At 49.0% G+C, this 21261-nt stretch overlaps 2 protein-coding genes across 14 annotated transcripts in view; one reads left to right on the forward strand and one right to left on the reverse strand.

The window, feature by feature from the left end:
- ZDHHC16 (zinc finger DHHC-type palmitoyltransferase 16) lies at nt 1-10200 on the forward strand. 7 transcript variants are annotated; one of them, XR_006741700.1, is made up of 12 exons: nt 1-173; nt 3592-3839; nt 4002-4196; nt 4342-4430; nt 4810-4838; nt 5448-5581; nt 5720-5767; nt 6605-6690; nt 7331-7454; nt 7640-7710; nt 8681-9242; nt 9905-10200. XR_006741700.1 is itself a non-coding variant. In XM_036438752.2 (11 exons), the coding sequence occupies exons 2-11, from the start codon at nt 3597-3599 to the stop codon at nt 8793-8795; spliced, it is 1134 nt and encodes a 377-aa protein (XP_036294645.1). In that variant the 5' UTR covers nt 1-173; nt 3592-3596; the 3' UTR covers nt 8796-9258. The 7 variants fall into 7 exon arrangements, 2 of the variants coding, with proteins under 2 accessions (XP_036294645.1, XP_036294647.1); XR_004988103.2 differs by lacking the exon at nt 1-173 and adding an exon at nt 1504-3540 and having other exon boundaries at nt 3578-3839; XR_006741701.1 differs by lacking the exon at nt 5720-5767.
- MMS19 (MMS19 homolog, cytosolic iron-sulfur assembly component) overlaps nt 9452-21261 on the reverse strand; it is a 23144-nt gene continuing 11334 nt past the window's right edge. For 2 of the 7 annotated variants that reach the window (XM_045581959.1, XM_045581961.1), the window contains 22 exons: nt 20780-20854; nt 20071-20148; nt 19390-19528; nt 18968-19122; nt 18492-18570; nt 18125-18250; nt 17872-17956; nt 17231-17331; nt 16978-17127; nt 15614-15769; nt 14193-14292; nt 13618-13720; nt 13408-13476; nt 13079-13205; nt 12529-12629; nt 12345-12401; nt 12015-12201; nt 11381-11463; nt 11088-11252; nt 10949-11008; nt 9913-10013; nt 9452-9834 (listed from right to left, as the gene is read on the reverse strand). In XM_045581959.1, coding sequence (XP_045437915.1) covers nt 9807-9834; nt 9913-10013; nt 10949-11008; nt 11088-11252; nt 11381-11463; nt 12015-12201; nt 12345-12401; nt 12529-12629; nt 13079-13205; nt 13408-13476; nt 13618-13720; nt 14193-14292; nt 15614-15769; nt 16978-17127; nt 17231-17331; nt 17872-17956; nt 18125-18250; nt 18492-18570; nt 18968-19122; nt 19390-19528; nt 20071-20148; nt 20780-20854 — 2325 coding nt within the window. In that variant the 3' untranslated portion in view covers nt 9452-9806. The remainder of the gene's footprint in view (nt 9835-9912; nt 10014-10948; nt 11009-11087; nt 11253-11380; nt 11464-12014; nt 12202-12344; nt 12402-12528; nt 12630-13078; nt 13206-13407; nt 13477-13617; nt 13721-14192; nt 14293-15613; nt 15770-16977; nt 17128-17230; nt 17332-17871; nt 17957-18124; nt 18251-18491; nt 18571-18967; nt 19123-19389; nt 19529-20070; nt 20149-20779; nt 20855-21261) is intronic. The other 5 variants (XM_036438737.1, XM_036438738.2, XM_045581960.1 and 2 more) reach the window with 5 other exon arrangements.

The following is a 21261-nucleotide window of genomic DNA, read 5'->3' on the forward strand; positions in this document are numbered from 1 at the left end:
CGTGGTTGAGGATGGGCTGGCGGCGGGTCCGGGTCTGCAGGCTGGCCCTGCAGGCAGCCGGGCATGGTGGGTTGGATTGAGCCTTGTGGGCCTGGGGCTCCGAGCTGGAAGGGGTGGCAGTGAGCGGAGGCTGCGAGCTCCATTTGGTCGGCTGGAGAGTCGGCCGGAGGCAGGTAAGTCGGCAGGCCTTTGTCCTCAGCCCGGTCCCTTTATCTAGGGTCGGGCCCTGTTGTGGAGCCTGGCGGGTGGCCGGCTTCCTGCTGTCTCCCAGCGGAGCCCTGTGTGTCCGCGCTCTCCTCCAGCCAGGCAGCGTGCACCTTCCCGGCAGCCGTTACCTGTGAAGCTGGAAGAAAGCCAAGGAACCTATCTTGCCCATTTTACAGATTTGCAAACTCAGATCCAGAGATAAGATTTGAATTGCCCAGTGTCTCAAAGGTAGTTGAAGATAGAGCCTAAACCGGAACCGAAGTTTTTTGACACCCAGTCCATCGCACTTTGACCATGCCACCCTCACCGAGAAATAAACTTTCCCCCTGGTTTTATGACTGCAGCTTCCGATCTCAGTGGAATCCTCACAAGAGTCGGATCCCATCCTTAACTTTTCCTCTTTCCAACATGTTAGTCCGGAAGGGAAGTCTTGCACGTGCATAAAATGCTCTTGGTAATGATGATTGACACCTGCCGTTCGAAGTTGCAAACATCCTGAGAGCAACATCCTTGTCCGGATGAGGTTTACCAAGACTTTCATCACAGTTTCCTCTGCCTTCTGGCAGCTTTGAAATCGGTCTTTCCCAGTATATGCTCCCATCCCCAAACCCAGTTTCCCCTTGGGAAACAGATGGTGGTTTAGAGCCTCGGGCAGAGGAGAGTGCCATGGCCTGCAATCCCCTTTAATCTGGTGGCAGGTGTCACGATGGTCTGTGGCTACTACCACCGTGGGTTTGGTGTTCAGGGCTTGTGCTTGGGGTGATGGTGTGCTTTGCTCCTTTCCCTCCCTTGTTCACTCTGAACCCCCCCTTCTCTGTGCTCCTCCCGCACAATTGTTTGAGTTCTGCTTTTCCTCGGTTTCTTGAGATGAATGGATGCTCAGTTGTGGCCCTGTGGACCTGGCCTCCCCATGGCCCAAAGCCCACGAGCTAAAATGAGTGGAGGCTCAGCTTCAGACTTTGTTTGCTCTTGCGCTCCACATCTACAAGCTTTTGGTTTACACATCTGGGTTGATTTCTGGTTGACGTTGTTTCCTAAAATGCCTTCTAACACGTGCTATGATTCTAACAGCAAGGAATGACAGCAGCAGAAAATTTTTTAGTGTTATCGCATTGTTGAACAGATACACATCTGACCAGTCTCTCCACTTCTACATCTCAGGTTATTTACTTAACAAGTATTTATGGAGCACTTCCATGAGTCAGGTCTTGTGCAAAGAACTTTATGAACATTTCATTTATACCTCGCCAAGTGTGTCTATGGAATCATAAAGGGTTAGCATTAGAAGGGACCTCAGCATTGACTTATCCACATTGCATGGAACACAAGAAAATTGAGTTCAGGCAGGATCCAGGGATTTGCCCAAGTCGCAGAACCACTGACGGACAGAATTGAACCTTGAGCAGTCAAATTTTGGGGCACATGAAAGTTGGCAAGTCTGGCCCTTGAAGCAGGCATTTCCTGTAGAGCACGGGAATTTCTGGAGGTGGTTGAGAACAATCCACAAAGTGGAAACCTGAAAAAGGAAGTTTGTAGACTGGAGAGGTGGCATTTGATCGTATTAATAAAGATGAGAAATACAATCCATCTTAGTTGCAAGCTGTTGCTCTTGTGTTTTAGCAAACAGGAAATTCTCCATTAGCCATAATAAGGGACTAAAAACAGTGGTATGGACCGCCTAAGCCACTTGCATTTGTTGTGGGATAGAATGTTTTGTCCCACTCTTATATTTTTGATTGTGGTGCCTGTATGTACTATTTTGAACATTGATGCTTTAAGACAAATCAGGGTTCCAAACAACGGGAGTCCAACTCAAAGGAGGTAGGAGGCTTGATCTTTTCCTTTTTCTCTCTCAATCCTCTAGCTCCTAGGAGGTGATATGGGAATGGCCATTTCTTTATCCCGGTGCAGAGAGTAGATCCCTACTGAATTGTCTTCTGTCTCTCCACTTTCTCTGCTGGCATTGTCTGCTGGATTTCTTTTTCCCTCAGGTCATTATAGGGTTGTGGAAGGAGGTAATTAAGAGTTTTCTATGAAAGGCTTTTCATGTTGGTGAGCCGGGGTGCAAGGAGAGTACCTTGCTCCAGTTACTGAACGGAAACCATCCCTACAGTGGAGTGGCCTCCTCCAGTTTCTGCTGGGTTTTGAGCTGACTGTTAAATAAGTCAGTGAGGACAAAGCAGCTCTAGGGGAAAATCAGATAATTTCTTTTCTGGAAGGGACGTTAATCTGCAGAGTTGATGAGACTATCATTGAAGGAATCTGTGTCTTCTGTTCTGGGCATGGCCTGGGCCACTGACCTTCCATGGCTGTTGGATGAGATAGAAACCACACAGAGGAGATGGAGGCACTGGCAGAGAAGCCATGCAAAGGGCTAAAGAGCGAGGGAAGCTGGCTGGGAAGCTCGGGGGCCCAGGGCAGCAGCTGTCGAGAAGGCTCTCGATTGTTCATCTAGGACAGGCAGGGGAGACTCAGCCGGGAGCTCAGGCCTTGTTGTCGTCATGAGCCACCAGCATGGAGGCTCCCCTCTCACCGCCATGTCTTCCTGCCTGTGGTGTTATTCTCCTCTGAATACCCAGGCTGTCTTGTCTTCTGTACGGTTGGGGTGGTGCTGGGACTGGAATTGAAGATAAAGCATCTTATGTCATGGAAAGGGTAGCTGAGTGCCCTGACAGGAGGCAGGGACTCGCATGCTACCAGGTTGGGTCTGGTGGCCTGTAACATCAGCCCAGAGGGAGTAGGAAGGATGAGTATCTTTTGCTAAAAGTCAGCAACCAAATAGTTCTTGGGTCAGGAAACCCTGGGCAGGGACAATCTGGGTGCAGGCTCCACATGCGATGCATTCACACCCCCACAGGTTGTTCCTTAGAGGCAGGTCCGTGGCCAGGGCACGCAAAGACTTGGGGAACCCTCGGCCAGTGGCCATGCGCACAGAGACACCGTGGGCAGCTTTCTGCATGTTGGCTGTGCTCCACCCAGTGATCTGTCTACGGGCAATCCCAAAGACCCTGCTTTGTCTTGGAGCCGCGTGTCTCCTTCTCCCCTTTAATGTGGCCCTTGGCTCTGGTGTGCGTTATCTTGGATTTGCTGTCTAACCACATGGTGCCATGTGGCTTCTGCCTGATTGGAACCTCCAGCCCTGCCCCCTGTCGTCCGGTTGGGACACTAGCACTGCACATTCCGGAGAGGATTGGAGTGACTTTCTTACTACCCACAGCTGATAACTGGCCCCGCTGGGCCTCAGTCTTAGGTCTTTGCTGCTAGACTGGTGCTCGGTGTCCCCCCCCCCCCCCCCAATGGTGGGCTATGGCGGGAGGCTGGTCCCTCACAATGGTGTGCTCCCCTAGGAGCCATGTAGCCCCTCACAATGGTGTGCTCTCCTAGGAGCCATGCAGGGCCAGCGGAGCCTGCTGCTGGGCCCTGCCCGCCTCTGCCTGCGCCTGCTTCTGCTCCTGGGCTCCAGGCGCCGCTGCCCCCCTCTGCTCCGGGGCCTGGTACAGCGCTGGCGCTACGGCAAGGTCTGCCTGCGCTCTCTGCTCTACAACTCCTTCGGGGGCAGTGACACCGCTGTCGATGCCGCCTTTGAGCCCATCTACTGGCTGGTGGACAACGTGATCCGCTGGTGTGGGGTGGTGAGTGATGCCCAGGGAGCAGGAAGAGGGATGTTTTGGGGTAGCGGAGGGACGTGTGTTTGACGCACCAACGCCAGCCCGTACCCTGGGGGTATTCCTGACTCATTCTGGGTGTCCACAAGCTCTCTCGCTGCACCTGCCTGACCTCACTGGTGTTGGCAGGTGTTCGTGGTGCTGGTGATTGTGCTGACCAGCTCCATCGTGGCCATCGCCTACCTGTGTGTCCTGCCCCTCATCCTCCGAACCTACTCAGTGCCACGACTCTGCTGGCATTTCTTCTACAGCCACTGGAATCTGATCCTCATCGTCTTCCATTACTACCAGGCCATCACCACTCCACCCGGATATCCACCCCAGGTGGGTCTCCACAGGGCGTGGGGGGAGGCGGAGGGCTGCTGGCCACGGCGCCAGTGCCAGGAGCGGGGAGGGTGCGTGCCTGGGCATCTTTGCAGGTGTGACGCGGGTGCTGCCATGTTGTCACGATGCTTTTCTCCCTTCGCAGGGCAGGAACGATATTGCGACCGTCTCCATCTGTAAGAAGTGCATCTACCCCAAGCCAGCCCGAACGCACCACTGCAGCGTCTGCAATAGGTGGGTCTTGGCTTTGCTCCCTGTGAACCCTCGCTCTGGCCCTCCGGCTGTAGCCCCAGGGAAAAACCTAGACCTGGGGTTTGGTGTCTATGAAGCACTCACCGCCTGCCAGGCAATGCGCCCTCTCTGTCATGACCCCTGGCTCTCAGGCTGGTCCTGCGAGTTCGGTGTTACCACCACTGGTAGAAACGGAGGTTCCAAGAGATACTCTCATGGAGTACCAGGTAGCCAATGTCGCAGCGTTTGTAGCAAAGGCCTGGCTGTCTTCAAAGTCTGTGCCCTTTCCACCTCAGCAGGACGTTGGTCCTTGTAGAGAAGGATTGGCACTGACATCTCAAGAACCTTGGCCACCGTAACAGCCTGTGTCCCTCCCTCACAGGTGTGTGCTGAAGATGGACCACCACTGTCGTATCCTTTTATTACCTCTTCCGCCTCAGGCCTCCTCTTTAGCTTCAGAGCCCTGCCCACTGCCCAGGGTGAGGCTTCTAGCATCACCCTGCGGAGAACACTGGGCTCAGGAGGAAGAGGAGTTGTGGCGGCTGACTGTCTCCGGGGGGGAAGCAGGAAGCGTACAGGTGCTCTGGGACACAACTCCTTGGAGCAAGGCATCTGTTCCTGCAGCCCTTTCTTTTGTAGACTGTCATGCCGGCATCTGTTGGATGGAAAGAGATGTTTGGGCTTCAGTCATCATCTACAATAGATAGAAGCATTGATTCCCTTCTGCTGCCCCATACAGATGTCTGGTGAACCCCAGCTAGGTTGACATATTGGCACATTCAGTGAAGGGTTTCCATTTTCATGATATCCTGATGGGACTTGTGAGGGCTCTGAAAAGCTTTAACACTTTCACCTCAACCTCTGGCAAGTCCCGTATGCATCTTCCTGCCTTTGGAAAATAGTTCTTGGTGACTGGAAACCCTGGGCTTGGATGATGTCACCATGAAACAAGGATGAACCAGAGAGGCCCGGACACACCCTGAAGTTGTTTGATCTTGTCCTTAATCCTTCCCGCACCAGCCTGGCTCAACAACTGTGTGGGCCACTATAACCATCGGTACTTCTTCTCCTTCTGCTTTTTCATGACTCTGGGCTGTGTCTACTGCAGCTATGGAAGTTGGGACCTCTTCCGGGAGGCTTACGCTGCCATTGAGGTGAGCCCATAGTCAGGGGCAGGGCCACTGCGTAGACAGCACGCTGGGGTGTGGGATCTGTCCCTTCAGGAGCTGGCTGGTAGCACCTCCGTGCCAGAGACCTGAGAGTATAACCGGCACTGTTTTCCATCCCCTTAGAGAATGAAACAGCTCGACAAGAACAAACTACAGGCGGTTGCCAACCAGGTGGGCGGTCCCCACCCCCCTGCCTTTTGCTGCTCAGGCCGGGGGGCATAGAGTTGCTGAGGCAACCAGGGCCCACTGGTGGAGTTGTAGAGCCTGGTTGAGGGGCTGCTGGAGACTGGATCAGGGTGTACTGGGAGGCTGTCTGCCATGCAGACTAAGTGCCCTAGAAGTTCCTGGTGTGTGACAGTTTTTTGCTCTCTATCCCATAATCACCTTTTTTTGGGGGGCTGAGCAAGAACTCTGCCTTGGTGATGGCCTGAGCAGCAAGGAGTCTGTGTCAGTCTGTGTACGGGGGCTCCAGGGGACAGAGATCAGGCTGAGCCAGTCTGATCATCCTTTGTTCCTGGTCTGTCTGCATCCGCACCTGGGTCGTCCCTTCTCCCAGGCTTTTGGGACTCCTTATGCTGAGCAGACCTTGGGCTGGATTGTACCTCTGCTGCTCTTTCAGCCCTTAGTGTAGCTCAGTTCTCCCGGCTGCAGTCATTCCATTCTGGGTGTGGGCCTGGTCTCTCGGCGATTGCAGCCCCAGGGGAAGGAATTCCAGCTGGGCAGTGGAGTGGCTTCCCCTGGATCCCCATTCGTGTTGTCAGATCGCAAGGCCCAGGGTCAGCTCCTTCTGTGCTTTGCCATCCTGTCTAGACCCACTCTGCCCAGTGTTTGTCCACATGATGCTGCCGGGCTTGGTCCACTCATCTGGCTGCTACCCTGACTCCTCTGTGGCTTAACCCATTATTTTTTCATCCTGGGCTCCGATCACTTCCCTGCCTGAAGGCGTGGGGGGCTCTGGTGGAGACTAGCACAGCAAATGAGCCAGACTTTGCTGTTTTCTTTTTCTAGACTTATCACCAGACCCCACCACCCACCTTCTCCTTCCGAGAAAGAATGACTCACAAGAGTCTTGTCTACCTCTGGTTCCTGTGCAGGTATCTTAACTCGCTCCTTTTTGGCAGCTTAATGGAGGGGCAGCTTCAGAAAAACCTTCTTAGATGGCCACAGGGACCCATTCCTGTGTGAACTGCTGCCCTTAGTCTAATAAAGGTTGGAAAAGTCAGCATTTAATTTTCTTTAGCATTTTGGTGCAGGGAATACTAAGGATACTGGCATTGAGTGTTTGTTATATGCCAAGGTAAGTTAAACGCCTACCTAAACAGTAAGTGACTACATTTTATAGATGAGGAAAACTGAAAATTAGCAGGGTGATTTGTTTCACAGTACACAGCAGGAAGGAATGGTAGAGCTGGAGCCTGAATTTTGTGCCATCCTATTCTAACCCCTGATACTTTTACTCATCTATATAGGCTCTCAAGCATGGCTATTTTAAGAAATTATATATTTTTTAATTAGTAATACAGACTTATTCCCCCTCCTTTCCACATAATTTATTCTTAACCCATGTTGAAGTATTTTCATTGATGCTTTTTATAGATGGAGTGAAGTAAAAGTTTATCTGGGGTGCATAGGCTGGGAAAGAATTCCCTATCCAATCATTATTGCTCAGCTTAATTTCAGACATAGCCGTTAACCCTCTCTAAGCTGCTCACCAGTCTTTGCTTTTTTTCTTAGTTCTGTGGCACTTGCCCTGGGTGCCCTAACTCTATGGCATGCTGTTCTCATCAGTCGAGGTGAGACTAGTATTGAAAGGCACATCAACAGGAAGGAGAGACGTCGGCTGGAGGCCAAGGGCAGAGTGAGTAGGGTTGAGGGCTGGGGGAGGATGCTGAGCCTGCCAGCCTATAAATAGGCCATGGGTAGGGCCAATACGGCAGGTAATTTGGCCCCACATCCAGAACTTGCCTAGCTGAGCTTAGGCTTGAAAATTAGAAGGGGGTTAAAGAAAAGGTTTGTAGAAACTTACATTTTTCTTGGTCCTAGGTTTTTAGGAATCATTATAACTACGGCTGCTTGGACAACTGGAAGTTATTCCTGGGAGTGGACACAGGAAGGTAAAGACCAGTGCCGTCCAATAGGAATCTGTGATGAGAAAGGTGTTCTGTGCCTATGCTGTCTAAAACATTAGCCACTAGCTAGCCACATGTGGCTACTGAAATCTTGCCAAGTGGCTAATGCACTGATGAATTTATTTAAATTTTATTTTCACAAATTTAAAAAGGCACATGTGTTCCTTGGATGGGTAGCTCAGTTGTTAGTCTTCCCAATACCCCAAGGTTACAGGTTCAATTCCCAGTCAGCACATATAAGAATCAACCAGTGAATACATAAGTAAAAAAAATTGATACATTCTTTTTCTCTTTCTAAAATAAAAATAAATTAGAAAACAATAACAAAACACATGTGGCTTGTGGTCACAATATTGGAAGCGCAGATCTGGATTCTAGGAGTAGAGATCATTGCTCATTTTCACCAACAGAGTTTAAGGCCAACACTGTGGTTTAAGTAGCAGATGAAGCTTACAGATAACACAATATTCCAAGAAAGCTCTTTTCAAGAAGGGACTTCTATATAGGGAAGGTGGCTACCAATCACCTTCCATTTGTATGGCAGTGTCTGGAGTCCAAGCCAATACTTTCTGGAATTGAAATAATCTATTTGTGACAAAGGTTGTCCTAAGACAATAAATGAAGCTAGCTTCTTCCACCCAAGACATGGGAAAATCCTTTTCCAAATTGCAGCGATGGAGGCAGTAATGTGACTGCAAGTTCCTGCCTGCCTTTCCCCAACCCCATTACATCCCTGGCTGTTAATATGCTTGCAGTTGCCCCATTAGACGTTCAGCTCAAAACCTCTAAAGGCCTTCAAGGCACCAGAGGACACATTTATTGGCCAAAATGAGGGCTTTCGTTCCTTTGTGATTAATGCCAAGTAGCTCAAGATACCTTAATGTGTCCTTACTGAGGAATGAGGATCAGGAAGCCCACAAACTCTTGGAACTCAGACATTTCTCTTCTCTTGCAGGCACTGGCTTACTCGGGTGCTGTTACCTTCCAGTCACCGGCCCCATGGGAATGGAATCATCTGGGATCCTCCTCCTTGGGTGACTGCTCAGTCAGCCTCTGTGATGGCAGTGTGAGCTGGATTCTGTCAGCCACAATTTGAGCATCACCCTGCTTCCTGCATTGTCTCAAGGGCCTCCAAGGGTAGCTTCCTGGAATTCTTGAGCAACAAGAGCCAGTGGACCTGCCTTAGGGTACCATGCACAGACAACCCAAGGACCTGACTCCTGGCCACTGCAGAAGCAAGGCATGATGTGGAAAAGTCCTAGGACTGAAGTTCCTTTACTCAGGCAAACAGAAGTTCCAGCCATAGACTGGAGATTAGGCAGCTAGCAACCTTGCCGGGTGCTGACCCCAACCTCCAGGTTCTAGCACTGGAGTTGGCCACCACCACTTCCACTTGCTGTCTGAGGAAACATCTGAATGATCATGCTGAGATCCTGGCTTCTCAACAGGGCAAAGACACCAGGCCTACTGCTGAGGTCACTGCCACTTCTCACATGCTAACGGGAGCAAAAATAAAGGTATTTGATTTTTAAAGACCTGTAGCTTCTCTTTGCCGCTGCTTTAGGGCAGGGAGGGGAAAGTCAGGCTCAAGGCTTAGTGAGTAGGTAGGTGTTCTGGTCATGCCACCGCTGCCCTATTTGGAGGCACTGGAGGCCCTGAAAATTCTTGGCTAACCTCTTTCAATACTGTTCGCCAGGGGGCAGGGAGAAAATATCTGACAGTCCCGTTATAAAAAGAAATCTTTATTCTTCAGCAGATATATACACATGCACCACCCCTGGTCCTCAGGGCCACACTCATCTCTCTGCATTCACTCCTCAGCAGCATCTCTTTTCCTGACGAACAAACATGGAAGAGACTTAAGATCTTTCTTCAAACACAAGTAGTCTCACACTCAGTTACTCCACAAATCCATTAGAAACCAGGACTTTCTTGTACAGCCGTGCAGCAGAGGCCCAGCATTTATGCTGTGTTTGTGGGAAAGGCAGTCAGAGGCCAGCGGTCTCCCTGCCTTGGCAAGATGGCTCAATAGTTAGTAATTCCAAGTCCGATTGTCAGAACAGTCTAGGCCAGGACTCGGCTCAGCTGCCGGGGCTTCCCAACAGAAACCTGTAGCAGGAAGAATTTGGCAGCATTAGTGGCGAGGCTCATTTCAATCCCATCTCTCCCCACAACCTAGGAACTCACCATTCTCCCCTGGCTGACACTGCTTCCTTTCGCACCAGTCTCTTCTTGTCATCTAGAGGTTTGGCTAAGGCCCGGATCACCTGTGGTTTGTATGGCAGCAGCTGTGGAATGAGAGTTAATCTTAGCCTGTTTAGCCAAAGCAGCCAAAGAGCTGCTTTTCTGACACTACAACTACTTGAGTCCTATTTTTTTTTTTTTTTTTTAGAACTATGCTGCTTATTAATAGTCACTATGTAAAAGCATCATCAGAATATCATGGGAATTTAATGTTGGGGGTTCTTCTTTTTTAATGAAGAACATGTCTCCATTTTCCTCTATTGAAACCCGCCCCCCCCCACCCCCCCGCTCCCATCCCCCAGGACAAGCCCCTACCACCCCAGTGTCTGTCCATTGGTTACTGCATACAAGTCCTCTGGTTGATCTCTTACTGCCCCCCGCCCCCCCTCTCCCTTTCTCTCTGAGGTTGGACAGTCTGTTCAGTGTTTCTTTGTCTCTGGATCTGGTTTTGTTCATCAGTTTGTTGTTCATTATATCCCACAAATGAGTGAGATCATGTGATATTTATCTTTCTCCAACTGGCTTATTTCGCTTAGTATAATGCTCTCCAGTCCCATCCATGCTACAAATGGTAAAAGTTCCTTCTTTTTTACAGAAGCATAGTATTCCATTGTTTAAATATACCACTGTTTTTAATCCACTCATCTGCTGATGGGCAGTTAGGCTGTTTCCAAATCTTAGCTATTGTAAATTGTGCTATGACCATAGGGGTGCATATGTCCCTTATAATCCCAAAAGTGAGGTTACTGGGTCGAATGGGAGTTCCATTTTTAAAGCGAGTCCTATTCTTTAGTGATTCCAGAGGATGCTAGGTGACAGGATGACCATTCTGTGGTGGGGTATTTAGACAAATCCTTGCCTATCTGTACCTTGCAGTTCATCACACAGAAGGGTGGCCAGCATGCTTGACTAAGGCAAAAAGGTACTTCTCTGGCTCTTAGAATTTTCCAGGCCGGAGAGGAACACTTTGGGTACTCACCACAGGGATGGGCAGGCGAGTGAGTGCGTGCATACACTGCAGTGCAGCAATCCGGACAGCCTGGAACACAACCAGAGGGAGGTGAGAGGAGACCCAAGGACAGCTGTAGAAGCCAGAGAGTTGCTGGGGCTCAACGTACCATGGAAGGGCTGGAGCTGAGGTTCAGGAACTTGGTAACGAGGGTGTCAACGTGAAGACTCATGACTTGGGGTGCTTCTAGTAGAAGAGGCTGAAGGCAGCTGAGGGTGGAGAGCTGTACCACACAGTCTGGGCAGGACAGGGCCTCCAGCAGCAAGGAGAGCAGCTAGGGGGCCACAGGAAAGGTGGGATGACCACGTACGTGATGAGCCTGCTTCACCTTCCCTCTACCTCAGCTGGGGGACAATGGCGTGGTCCCGTGCTTAGAGGCTCTGGACTGCAAGGCTTACTTACCGTAGGCAGCTCTGGCAAGAGCACGGGCTTAGGCAGCCGGTTAAGTACATGAGACAGACCTTTCAGGTAATTTGGCTTCACATCTATAAAAAACAGAGAAGCTTAGGGAAGAAACTGGGCTCAGACATACAGCTTGAGAATTCAACTCTAATATGATGAAGCTGGGACATTAGCCCACTTAGATGTTATATAAAAAAAGCCCCTCAATCTCAGAATAAGCAAGATCTATCCACTAACGGAAAAGAAGGGGGTAAGAATCTGGAAGGAAGGAGCCGAAACCGGTTTGGCTCAGTGGATAGAGCGTCAGCCTGCGGACTGAGGAGTCCCAGGTTCAATTCCGGTCAAGGGCATGTACTTTGGTTGCAGGCACGTCCCCAGTGGGGGGTGTGCAGGAGGCAGCTGATCGATGTTTCTATCTCATTGATGTTTCTAACTTTCTATCCCTCTCCCTTCCTCTCTGTAAAAAAATCAATAAAATATATTAAAAAAAAAAAGAAAGAAAAGAATCTGGAAGGTTAGCCCTTTAGGTACACCACCCTGAAGTAGCACTGAGGTCCTAAATTATCTTCCAGAATGAGGCCTGAGCGAAGGAGAGGTTTATAAACTTGGGGCCTTCCTTTTAGAGTCTCCTTACCTTGGGGAGCAGCATGGAAGCCCTGGACCAAAGCAGGCACGTTATCTGTGAAGAAGCGCTGGCGGAACATGATCCGCACATCAGCATGGCCAGCACGAGTCAGTACATCAGTGCAGTCAGACATGAGTAGAGAGAAGCCATCGGCTGCTTTTGGGCCTAGTTCTGAATCACTCAGGAGACCCATGAGCTGGAAAAAAAGAGAGCCTTGAGGTATTTTGGGAGAAGACTCCTCAATACCGGGAGGAGGATGACAGTCATTTCTGGGAGGAATAGGACCAACAGAAGTTCCTGTTTAGGTCCTACATTCCCTTGTCTCCCGAATGGACTTACCCGATCTGTAAGGCAGGAACTGAGAGGATGATATCTGAGCACTAGGGCCTTGGTTACCTGTAACCAGAGAAGAAAATGGTTAGGGCACGACACAAGCCCTATGCTATGCTTCCAGGTCAAATGGAGAAATCTTTTTAACCAGACATAATTGTCTGTTTAATGAGAATCCATTCCAACTCCGTACCCAGAGCAGCAGTGTGAAGGCCTGACTGCGGTGGGCCCCAGAACCCAGCCCAGCTTCCACTTTGTCCACAGCCAGCTGCAGGAATTCATCCAGCTGTTGTCCTGAGAAGGAGAGAGGAAATGCTGATGCAAAGGCTACACATTTTTTCTTTAACAATGAAGCATGTAAATCATTTCAGTGCAGAGCTTCCCAAGAAGCCACGAGAAGAGAACAGCAACACTCGCCATGTGCTTTGCCCACTCAGCTCTGGACCACCAGCCTGAGCGCCTGCTATCCTTAAAGCGCAGGGTGCTGGCTCTGGAAAAGAGCTGTCTGCTTCCAATAAAGAATGATCCCTGACAGCTCCCTGTAGGGAGCAGGATGACAGGGTTAGACACAGCACTCTGCTTGACCCCCTCATCTCTGTCCTATAATGCTTTGTCTAATTCTGCTCTCAACCTGTCCCAAGGACTGTCCCCTGGAAATCCCCATTATATGTAGTATTAGCAAGCTCCCTTTAAAAAGGAATGAGGAGCGAACTTGAAGATCTCATCAGGAAGGCTTCCAGTACCTGCAGGGTGCTTGTTGAGGAGTCCTGCAAAGCACTTGGCAGCGGCAGTGGAGGAAAAGGGGCAACCGGGGCAGCAGCTCAGCTCTAAAAGCTCCCGCATGAGTTGGTTCAGCTGAGGGATTTCCACCTACAGAAAACCTGGTCAGGTAATGGACCCAGAAAACACTTGAACTCAAAGGGATAACCGGTAACGAGTGGCAGCAGGGGCCAGGATGGTGAGAACTACATTTCTCAGTGGGGAAGTAGATCAGGTTAGTCTGCAAGTCACTTGGGATCCACCTCTCCTAGTCAGGGTTAAACTGGGAAACTCCCCAGATGTCTTTACTTACATTTCGAGGCAAGGAGCAGACAAAGGCCATAAGCAGGGCAACCAGCCGCCTCTGTCCCGAGGAGCCATCCTATAAAGGAAGAAGAGCGTTATCAAGCCTGTCATACCAGCAACAGACTTATCAGTTCCAATAGCCATCCCAGATTAGCCCTAGAAATTTCAAGGACAGAAATCTCAGAACTCTACCCCATCTGATCCATCAGACCCTCACCTGGAATGGCTGGAATCTGCAAGGGAAGCTGTTTTCAGGCAGAAAGGAGATGTTGCCATCCAGGAAGAGGGGCACAATGCAGGCGACACTCTGGGCAGCTAAGCTAGGGGTAGAGCACTAGGTATCACCAAGGAGCTAAGGTTGTATTGTAGCCCTGTTAGTCCCTGAGTCAGTGGGTCTGAGCATGATCGATCACATATTAAACAATTATTAATTCAGACATATATGCCAGGAACTGTTCCCATTCTAGGCCCTGGTGATAGAGAGCAGCAAGCCAGACAGATCCAATCCACGTTCTGGAGCTCACAATCTAGTGAGGGAATGCAACGTATATTTTAAAAATGTTCCACAGGTGATTCTTATGCACATCTGCAGCTAAGAACCATCCCTGGTTCACCTGCTCCCATGGTCCATGGTGCTAAAAGCCCCTTCTTTACTTTGTCAGCAAAACTTACAAGACAAACAGGCACTTGATATTGGGTAAAAGGACAGCTCAGAAGGCAGCTACCTGCTGCTGCTCCCCAAGATTGCTATCCTTTACCTGGGGATCAAGCCACATCCATGATCATACTCACTCAGGGCTTAAGTGGGTGGTGGCAGTGCCAATGACAGACACCATGGCGGCCAACACTTCATCCTCCAACAGCACTTTTCTCATAATTGAGTGCTCCTTCTCTGTAAAATCAAAACAACACACACACAAAACAACGCGCACACAAACACAGGGCCGTCATGATTATGGTTTATTGTTTAAAATATTTTTATTGATTTCAGAGAGAAAGGGAGAGAGAGAGAGAGAAATAGAACCATTAATGATGAGAGAGAGAGTCATTGAGTGGCTACCTCCTTCCTGCACGCCCCACATTGGGGATCAAGCCCACAACCAGGTGTGTGCCCTGACAGGGAATCAAATAATGACTTCCTGGTTCATAAGTCCAAGCTCAACCATTGAGCCATGCTGGCCAGGCGCCATGAGTATGGCTTATATAATTAGGTCCCGTCACCGTGACAGGCTGGACTCTAGTCACAGCAGCAGTGGTTTCTAACCTGTTCTGTAGTAGTGCTGTAGACCAGAGAGCCAGCAAGCACCAGAGCAGGAGTACTCTAATGTGGGCACACAAGCTCTTGAGAACTTTGTACACAGTCCTTAGATTGGGCAACAATGGAACATAAGGCCTGATAATAAGAACATTCTTAACATCCAAAAGTTATGTTAGCCTTTTCAAAAATGAAAGATAACATGGATTTATCTTCATGGGTCTTCATTGTGATAGCAGCTACCATATATCAGAGCTATGATACCTATATACATTACTATGTTGTGAGCTACCAAGCATGATCCTATTTAATCCTTAACAACTGCCCTGTGATATAGATATTTCTATTTTTTTTTTAATCCTCACCTGAGGATATTTTTACATTGATTTTTAGAGAGAGTGAAAGAGAAAGAGAGGGAAAGACAGAGAGAAATATTGATATGAGAGAAGTACATCGATTGGTTACTTCCTGCATTCCACCTGACCAGGGCCCAGGCCAGGGAGGAGCCTGCAACTAAGGTACATGTCCTTGACTGGAATCAAACCAGGACCCTTTCGTCCGAAGGCTGACTCTATCCACTAAGCTAAATAAGCTAGGTATTTCTCTTTATCTCCTCCTAACAAGTGAGGAAACAGAGGCTTAGAAAGTTAGCAGTACAGTTGAAGCTGAAACCCAACCAGGTTTACTTAACTCCAGAGCAGAATTCTAACTAAACTAATTACATAGCAATTAAACAGGTAAAAGGTGTGTATCCTTTTGAACATTGCTAACATGAATGGATTTTAGTTTCTGCCATTGGCTTAGTTAGTACCCTTAGCTTGAAGCGAAATCTTAAAATAAACCTCTGCTGGTATAAAATGCAGTACCAGCAAACACCAGAGGGTGGCAGTGCTGTTCACTAGTGGAAGGTGGAGGTCTAGACTAGAGGAAAGGTAGGAAGTGAAGTGGAGAAAGTTACCTGCCATGGAAGCCTGCACAGCCAAGGCAAGCAGGCAAGGTATAGCTGTCTGATGGAAATACCAGCAGCTTTCGGGGTCCAGCTGGCATTTTTCTGCCACCCGCTGGAGGCTCTGACAGACAGCAATCACTTCACTGGGTTCTACAACCACATTCCCTGTGTGGGGAGAAAGGATTCTGTTAGGTTTCCCAAAAAGCACATGTAAGTATTTCAGATAGAGCAGATGGAAAGAACATTTTTTTTTTTTTATCATTCTAGAAGGATCATTTCCCCCATTTTATAGAGAAGGATGTGGCAGCTCAATGAAACTCCCAGTGGTTTTTCCAGGATCACAGCAGTGTAAAGTCAGGAATCTATCCCAGGCCACACTCCGAGTCTACTGTGTAGCAGAGCATCCATGTTGACTGGATCTACCACAAGGGCTGGGCAGTGCAAAGTAGGGAGCTTAGGAGTTAGTGAGGACCCATGGTGATCATGTATAGGTTTGTAATACCAATTGCCACTGTTACTAGTGCCTGTAGTACTCTCAAACTAGAGTAAGAATCACCCATGGATCCTGTTAAAATGCAGATTCTGGTCCTGGCCAGTGTGGCCCACTTGGTTGGAGGGTCATCCCAAGCACTGAAGGGTCATGGGTTTGATTACTGGTCAGGTCACATACCTGGGTTGCAGGTTTGAACACTGGTCTGGATGTGTGCAGGCAGCAACAAACTGATGTTTCTCTCTCTCCCTTTCTCTAAAAAATCAGTAAGAGTGTATCCTTGGGTGAGGATTAAAAAAAAAAAAAAGCAAAAGGCAAATTCAGATCAGTGGGGCCTGAGATTCTGCACATCTAACAAGCTCCCAGATGATGCTCATGCTGCTATAGCATGGCCTCAGGGTGGTACTTTTCAATACTGGCTCCAAATTAAAATCACTTGGGCACTCTTTTATTGTTGTTAATCATCACCCAAGCATAGTTTTCCACTGATTTTTAGAGAGAGTGGAAGGATGGGGGAAAGACACAGAGAGAGAAACATCAATATGAGACACATCAATTGGTTGCCTCCCGCACTTGCCCTGACCAGGGCAAGAGATGGAGCCTGCAACCAAGGAATGTGCCCTTGACCAGGATCAAACCTGCGACCCTTTGGTCAAGGGCTGAAGTTCTATCCACTGAGCCAAACCGGCTAGGGCTGGGCACTCTTAATAATTACTGGTGCCCAAGACCCATCCTTCCTCACAGTTTAGTTGGATTGAGCGAGGCCTAGGCATCAACATTTTATTTTAAAAGTTCCCATCCACTGCCTTAGAGGCATCAACTCCAAACTTGACTACAGCTCCCCATTCAGCCTGGCTCCTTAAAGATCATTCCTGGTACTTACCTTTGTTCAACTGGCAGAGATGCTGCAGCAGCAGAGGCAGGGTCTCCTTGACAATGCTGGGATGTGTGGATACAGCTGACAAGGCTTGCAGACAGCGCAGATGCCGGGAGCAGTTGGTGGACCTTTTCTCTCTAGCCAAATCCGACTCCCCTGAAAGCAACCCAGGAGACAAGGTTTCCCTGTGTGATGGCAAGCATGAAGGCACCCCAGCCTCTCTGGGAAGGGGTGGGCCACAGAAGCTCAGGACACATACCCATGCACAGCTCCTCAGCAAGCTTGGGCACTAGGTGGCTGCTGAAGGCCACAGGGTAAAGAGTGGCCAGGGCGCCTGATGCTTCCAGTGCTGCCACCCTGCTGGGGACACAGGGCAGATGTGCATTAGTTGAGGCTTGGTCCACCATTCTCTTGCCTAGACCTGCCATTTGGCAGATTCAGGAGTATGGCCTCCCGAGGCCACCTTTCTAAATAGCAAGACTCAAGTACCTAGTTGAACAGGGCTTCTTTTTTTCATTAATCTTCATTTTATATTTTTTTCCATTGATTTTTTTTTTTTTTTTTTTGAGAGTGGAAGAGAGGTGAGGGGGAAGAAACATCAATGTGAAAGAGACACATTGATTGGTTGCCTCCTGAACGCACATCCCAACTGGGCTGGGGATCGAACCTGCAAACCAGGTACGTGCCCTTGACTAGGAATCAAACCCACGACCCTTCAGTGTGCAGGTTGATGCTCCAACCACTGAGCGACACTGGCCAGCGCTGCTGAATGCCCAAGAAAAGAGAACAGTTCCATATCTCCAACCACTAGGCAGCCAGAGCCAAGCACAAGGCCCACCTCCCTAGGCAGGAAGCAGAGCCCTGGAACAGCTTGCTCTATCTTGCTCTTTAGATTCTCACCAACTCTGGGCATCCTCTTCCAGGAAGCTCAGTCTATACAGGTGACCCACCGCCAGCTCCAAGTCCCCAGAAGACAGGAGATCTGCTAGAAGGGAACAGGAACCACATCTTTCTCCTCCTGCAGCCACCACAACCCTTCCAAAGTCCCATTAGAAATCTCAGGTCAACCAGGGTGGCAGTGAGACTTTCGCTGGAAACAAAAAAATCACAAGAAAGGGACCTATACCCCATCTTTTCTTTCTGTTAAGTGTACCTGGCTGGGCACCCAAGACAGTGAGGGTACGGACGCCAACAAGCTGAAGTTGGGTGTTGGGGTCAGTCAGGGCTGTGAATATCAGTGAGCACAGCTGGTCCTTGAAGGCGCTCAGCGGCCTTTCACCTAGGGAGAGACAGTCCAGGTTAGAGGGAAGCCCGGACTCAGCAGCGACACCAAGACTATTTGGGGCAGATTTAAAGAGCCTCATCCATTGAGTGTCCAGGAAGTACACTGGGAAAAAAATAAACAGGTCTCACACATTCAGTGTTGTGTTTTTTTAAGCTACAATCTCAGAATGACAGGACCACAGTTCTAGACTACCTATCCGAGGCACTCTGCCTACTACTATGAAAGGTGATCTCACCCTTGTTTTCATAGCTCCATTTCTGCTGCAGCTTCAAAAAACCCAGGATCATTTCAAGGATTGTCCGCCGTTGGTTGCTCTGTAATGTTTTAAGGGATATTAGAGTCAATGAATATAGGGTGGGGCAAAAGTAAGTTTACAGTTGCATATGGAACAGTTTATTCTTATATAGAATAGTAAATAATATTCTTATATATTATTTATTATTGTATTGTTTTCCATAGGAACAACTGTAAACCTACTTTTGCCCCATCCTGTATGTTAAAAGATTTCAGTCTTGCTGCTTTGGAAGTGGGGTGAATTTATTCTTTTATGTAAGTGTAAGGAAAAGAGTAAACAAGGGAACCAGCAGTAGCTAATCGAAGCAAAACCCAAAATCTGCTATCTGGGCCGAAGTTCAAAGCTTAGCCCTCTCTGTGAGAAAGGGCTCCTAGCAAGGGGTCCCACCATCTCCTGAAAAGACAGCGCTCCCTTACCTGGCTGTGCCTGTGGAACTGTTCCAGCAGCAGAGGCAGCACATTGCTGGTGATGTGGTCACAGGCCCGGGCAGACGCACCTGCAGCTGCCTGCAGCAGCTTGGCACTAGGCCACACCAGTTTCATGTCGGGCTCACACAGATGGTGCCTGCAGTCTGGAGAGGCAGCGCATCACATACCTGGGAGTAGGCTGAACGTTACCTGCTTCCCCTGCAGTACGTCAAAGTAGGAGACTGAGGCAAGGGACAGTTTGCTAGCAGTTACCATTGAATTAAAAAAAAAATTCCAAGTAGGGTTCCAGCCGCCCTCCCCCGACCCCCCCAATCACTGAACGTGGTGGGGCTACACATGAAAGGTCATTGGCCCTTAAGGAATTTCTCTGTTGTGCTCACTCCCCTTTCTGGCTTCCATGGCCCTGTTACCCTGGAGAATGTTGCTAAGGAAGAAGTCAAGGTGGTCCTCAGCATCAGCCCTTAGCACAGAGCGAGACAAACACGCAGTCAGGGATTGGAGGGCCGCTAGGCCCTCGGCCTCCACCCGCTCACTTGCAGTCTGGAACACCTGTCAGGGAGGGATCCCATGGCTACTGAGGTGAGCCTGCACCAAGTGAGACCCCACCCACCTGCTGCCTATTTCCTTGTGGGTGGGGGTTAAGAACCTTTAGGGCATAGCAATGGGGTTTATTCCCTTAAAAGAGTTTCTTCTTAATTGGTGTATTCTCACCAAGTCCTTAGTACCATGGAGATTCACACACATACATTTTGAAAAAGAGAATGTCAACTGTGAGCAACCACTGGGATGCCTTATCTTAAGTCTCTCCCTTTCTCCCTCTGTTCTGCATGGTGACATAGGCACATGATTATGCTCCTTATCACGGAAGGACAGGAAGCGGGTACTTTGCAAAGGTGATCAAGTGCTACCATCAAGCAGCTGACCCTCACATAGGGACGCTCTCCCTTGTCATTCAACTAGAAGTATGCCCCATTGCTTGCTTGTTGAATAACCAGGCACAGCAACAGATGGGAAAACACAGGGTGAATTATTTCCCCTGATGCCTGACAACTGGGAGTTCACAGTAGTGAGTTTACCCAAGTAACACTCACCTCTCTGCGGATAGAAGCCCAAAGGCTGGGGAGGAAGTCCTTCAGTTCCTTCTGTCCGTACACAGCACAGCAAGCATTCTACCAAGAAAGCGCAGGTACTGGCTAACCAACACTATCTCAGACTTCCTAAGACAAGCAGGTTCCTCAGTACAATGGCATCTGAAAGAGCCTGGCTCTCAGCAGGATTTTATTGTTATCATTTAAAAAAAAATTATTTTTATTGATTTCAGAGCAGAGGGAAGAGGGAAGGGGAGAGAGAAACACCAATGATGACAGAGAATCATTGATCTGCTGGCTCCTGCATGCCTCCTACTGGGGATTGAGCCGCAACTTGGACATGTGCCCTTGACTAGAATAAAACCCAGGACCCTTCAGTCTGCAGGCTGACACTCTATCCATTAAGCCAAACCAGCTAGGGCTCAGCTGGATTTTATAATACTAATACCCAGAGCAAGAAAAATAGGCGCTCCCCCTCACAGATGAAAAACGAACATCAGAAGGGAGCCCTGTTCAGCCTTTCCTTGGTGGCCACTCAGTTACAGGACAAGACAATATGCAGCTGGGGCCTTTACGTCAACATGTAGGCCCAGATCCTGGTAACCCCTTTTGAGGCCTATTGAACTGTTCCTTGGCTCTCCAATAATCTATAATCCATTAGCACCCCTAATTTGTCTAAAGGCAGCTGAACCTTAGAAGAAAAATCATTCACCAGAGTCTGCAGAGAATCCAGCTTGGCACTCAGAATCTCAGAATCCACCTTCTCAATCAGCAGAGGCAGCAGGAACTGTGGGAAAGAGAGAAGGAACTGAAGTCTGGAGCCACACCAAGGCCAACCATGTCCTTACTGCCACCAGTCCCCAGAGCAGGTGCTACACCCAAGAACTATTCTTATTACTTTAAGCAAACCTTCCTGTCAAGATGAGGCCAGATCCCCAGTTACCTGAAAAATGGCTGACAAATCTGTAGGACAGAGTGTCAGACCTTAAAAGATAGCACTAGATAGGATTGGATTACTATTTTAAAGAAGAGATGGTAAAGTTTTCAGCATTGAAGATCTGAAATACTTCCCATACAAGCCTGAGGACACTGAGGATGTCGTATCTTAAAATGTATATTGGATCTTTCTTTTCCCCCATGCTTTTACTGTTCTTTCCTCAGAGCCTTCTGTGGGCTGAGGCTAAATACCCCTCT

This window comes from Pipistrellus kuhlii, unplaced genomic scaffold, assembly GCF_014108245.1.
Source record: "Pipistrellus kuhlii isolate mPipKuh1 unplaced genomic scaffold, mPipKuh1.p scaffold_m20_p_15, whole genome shotgun sequence".
Taxonomy (NCBI): Eukaryota; Metazoa; Chordata; class Mammalia; order Chiroptera; family Vespertilionidae; genus Pipistrellus; species Pipistrellus kuhlii.

Coding starts and splice junctions, on each gene's coding strand:
- ZDHHC16 (XM_036438752.2), top strand. CDS start 3,597: ATGCAGGGCCAGCGGAGCCTGCTGCTGGGCCCTGCCCGCCTCTGCCTG. Junction 4,431..4,809: donor CACTGCAGCGTCTGCAATAG/GTGGGTCTTGGC, acceptor CCTCCCTCACAG/GTGTGTGCTGAAGATGGACC. Junction 4,839..5,447: donor GAAGATGGACCACCACTGTC/GTATCCTTTTAT, acceptor TTCCCGCACCAG/CCTGGCTCAACAACTGTGTG.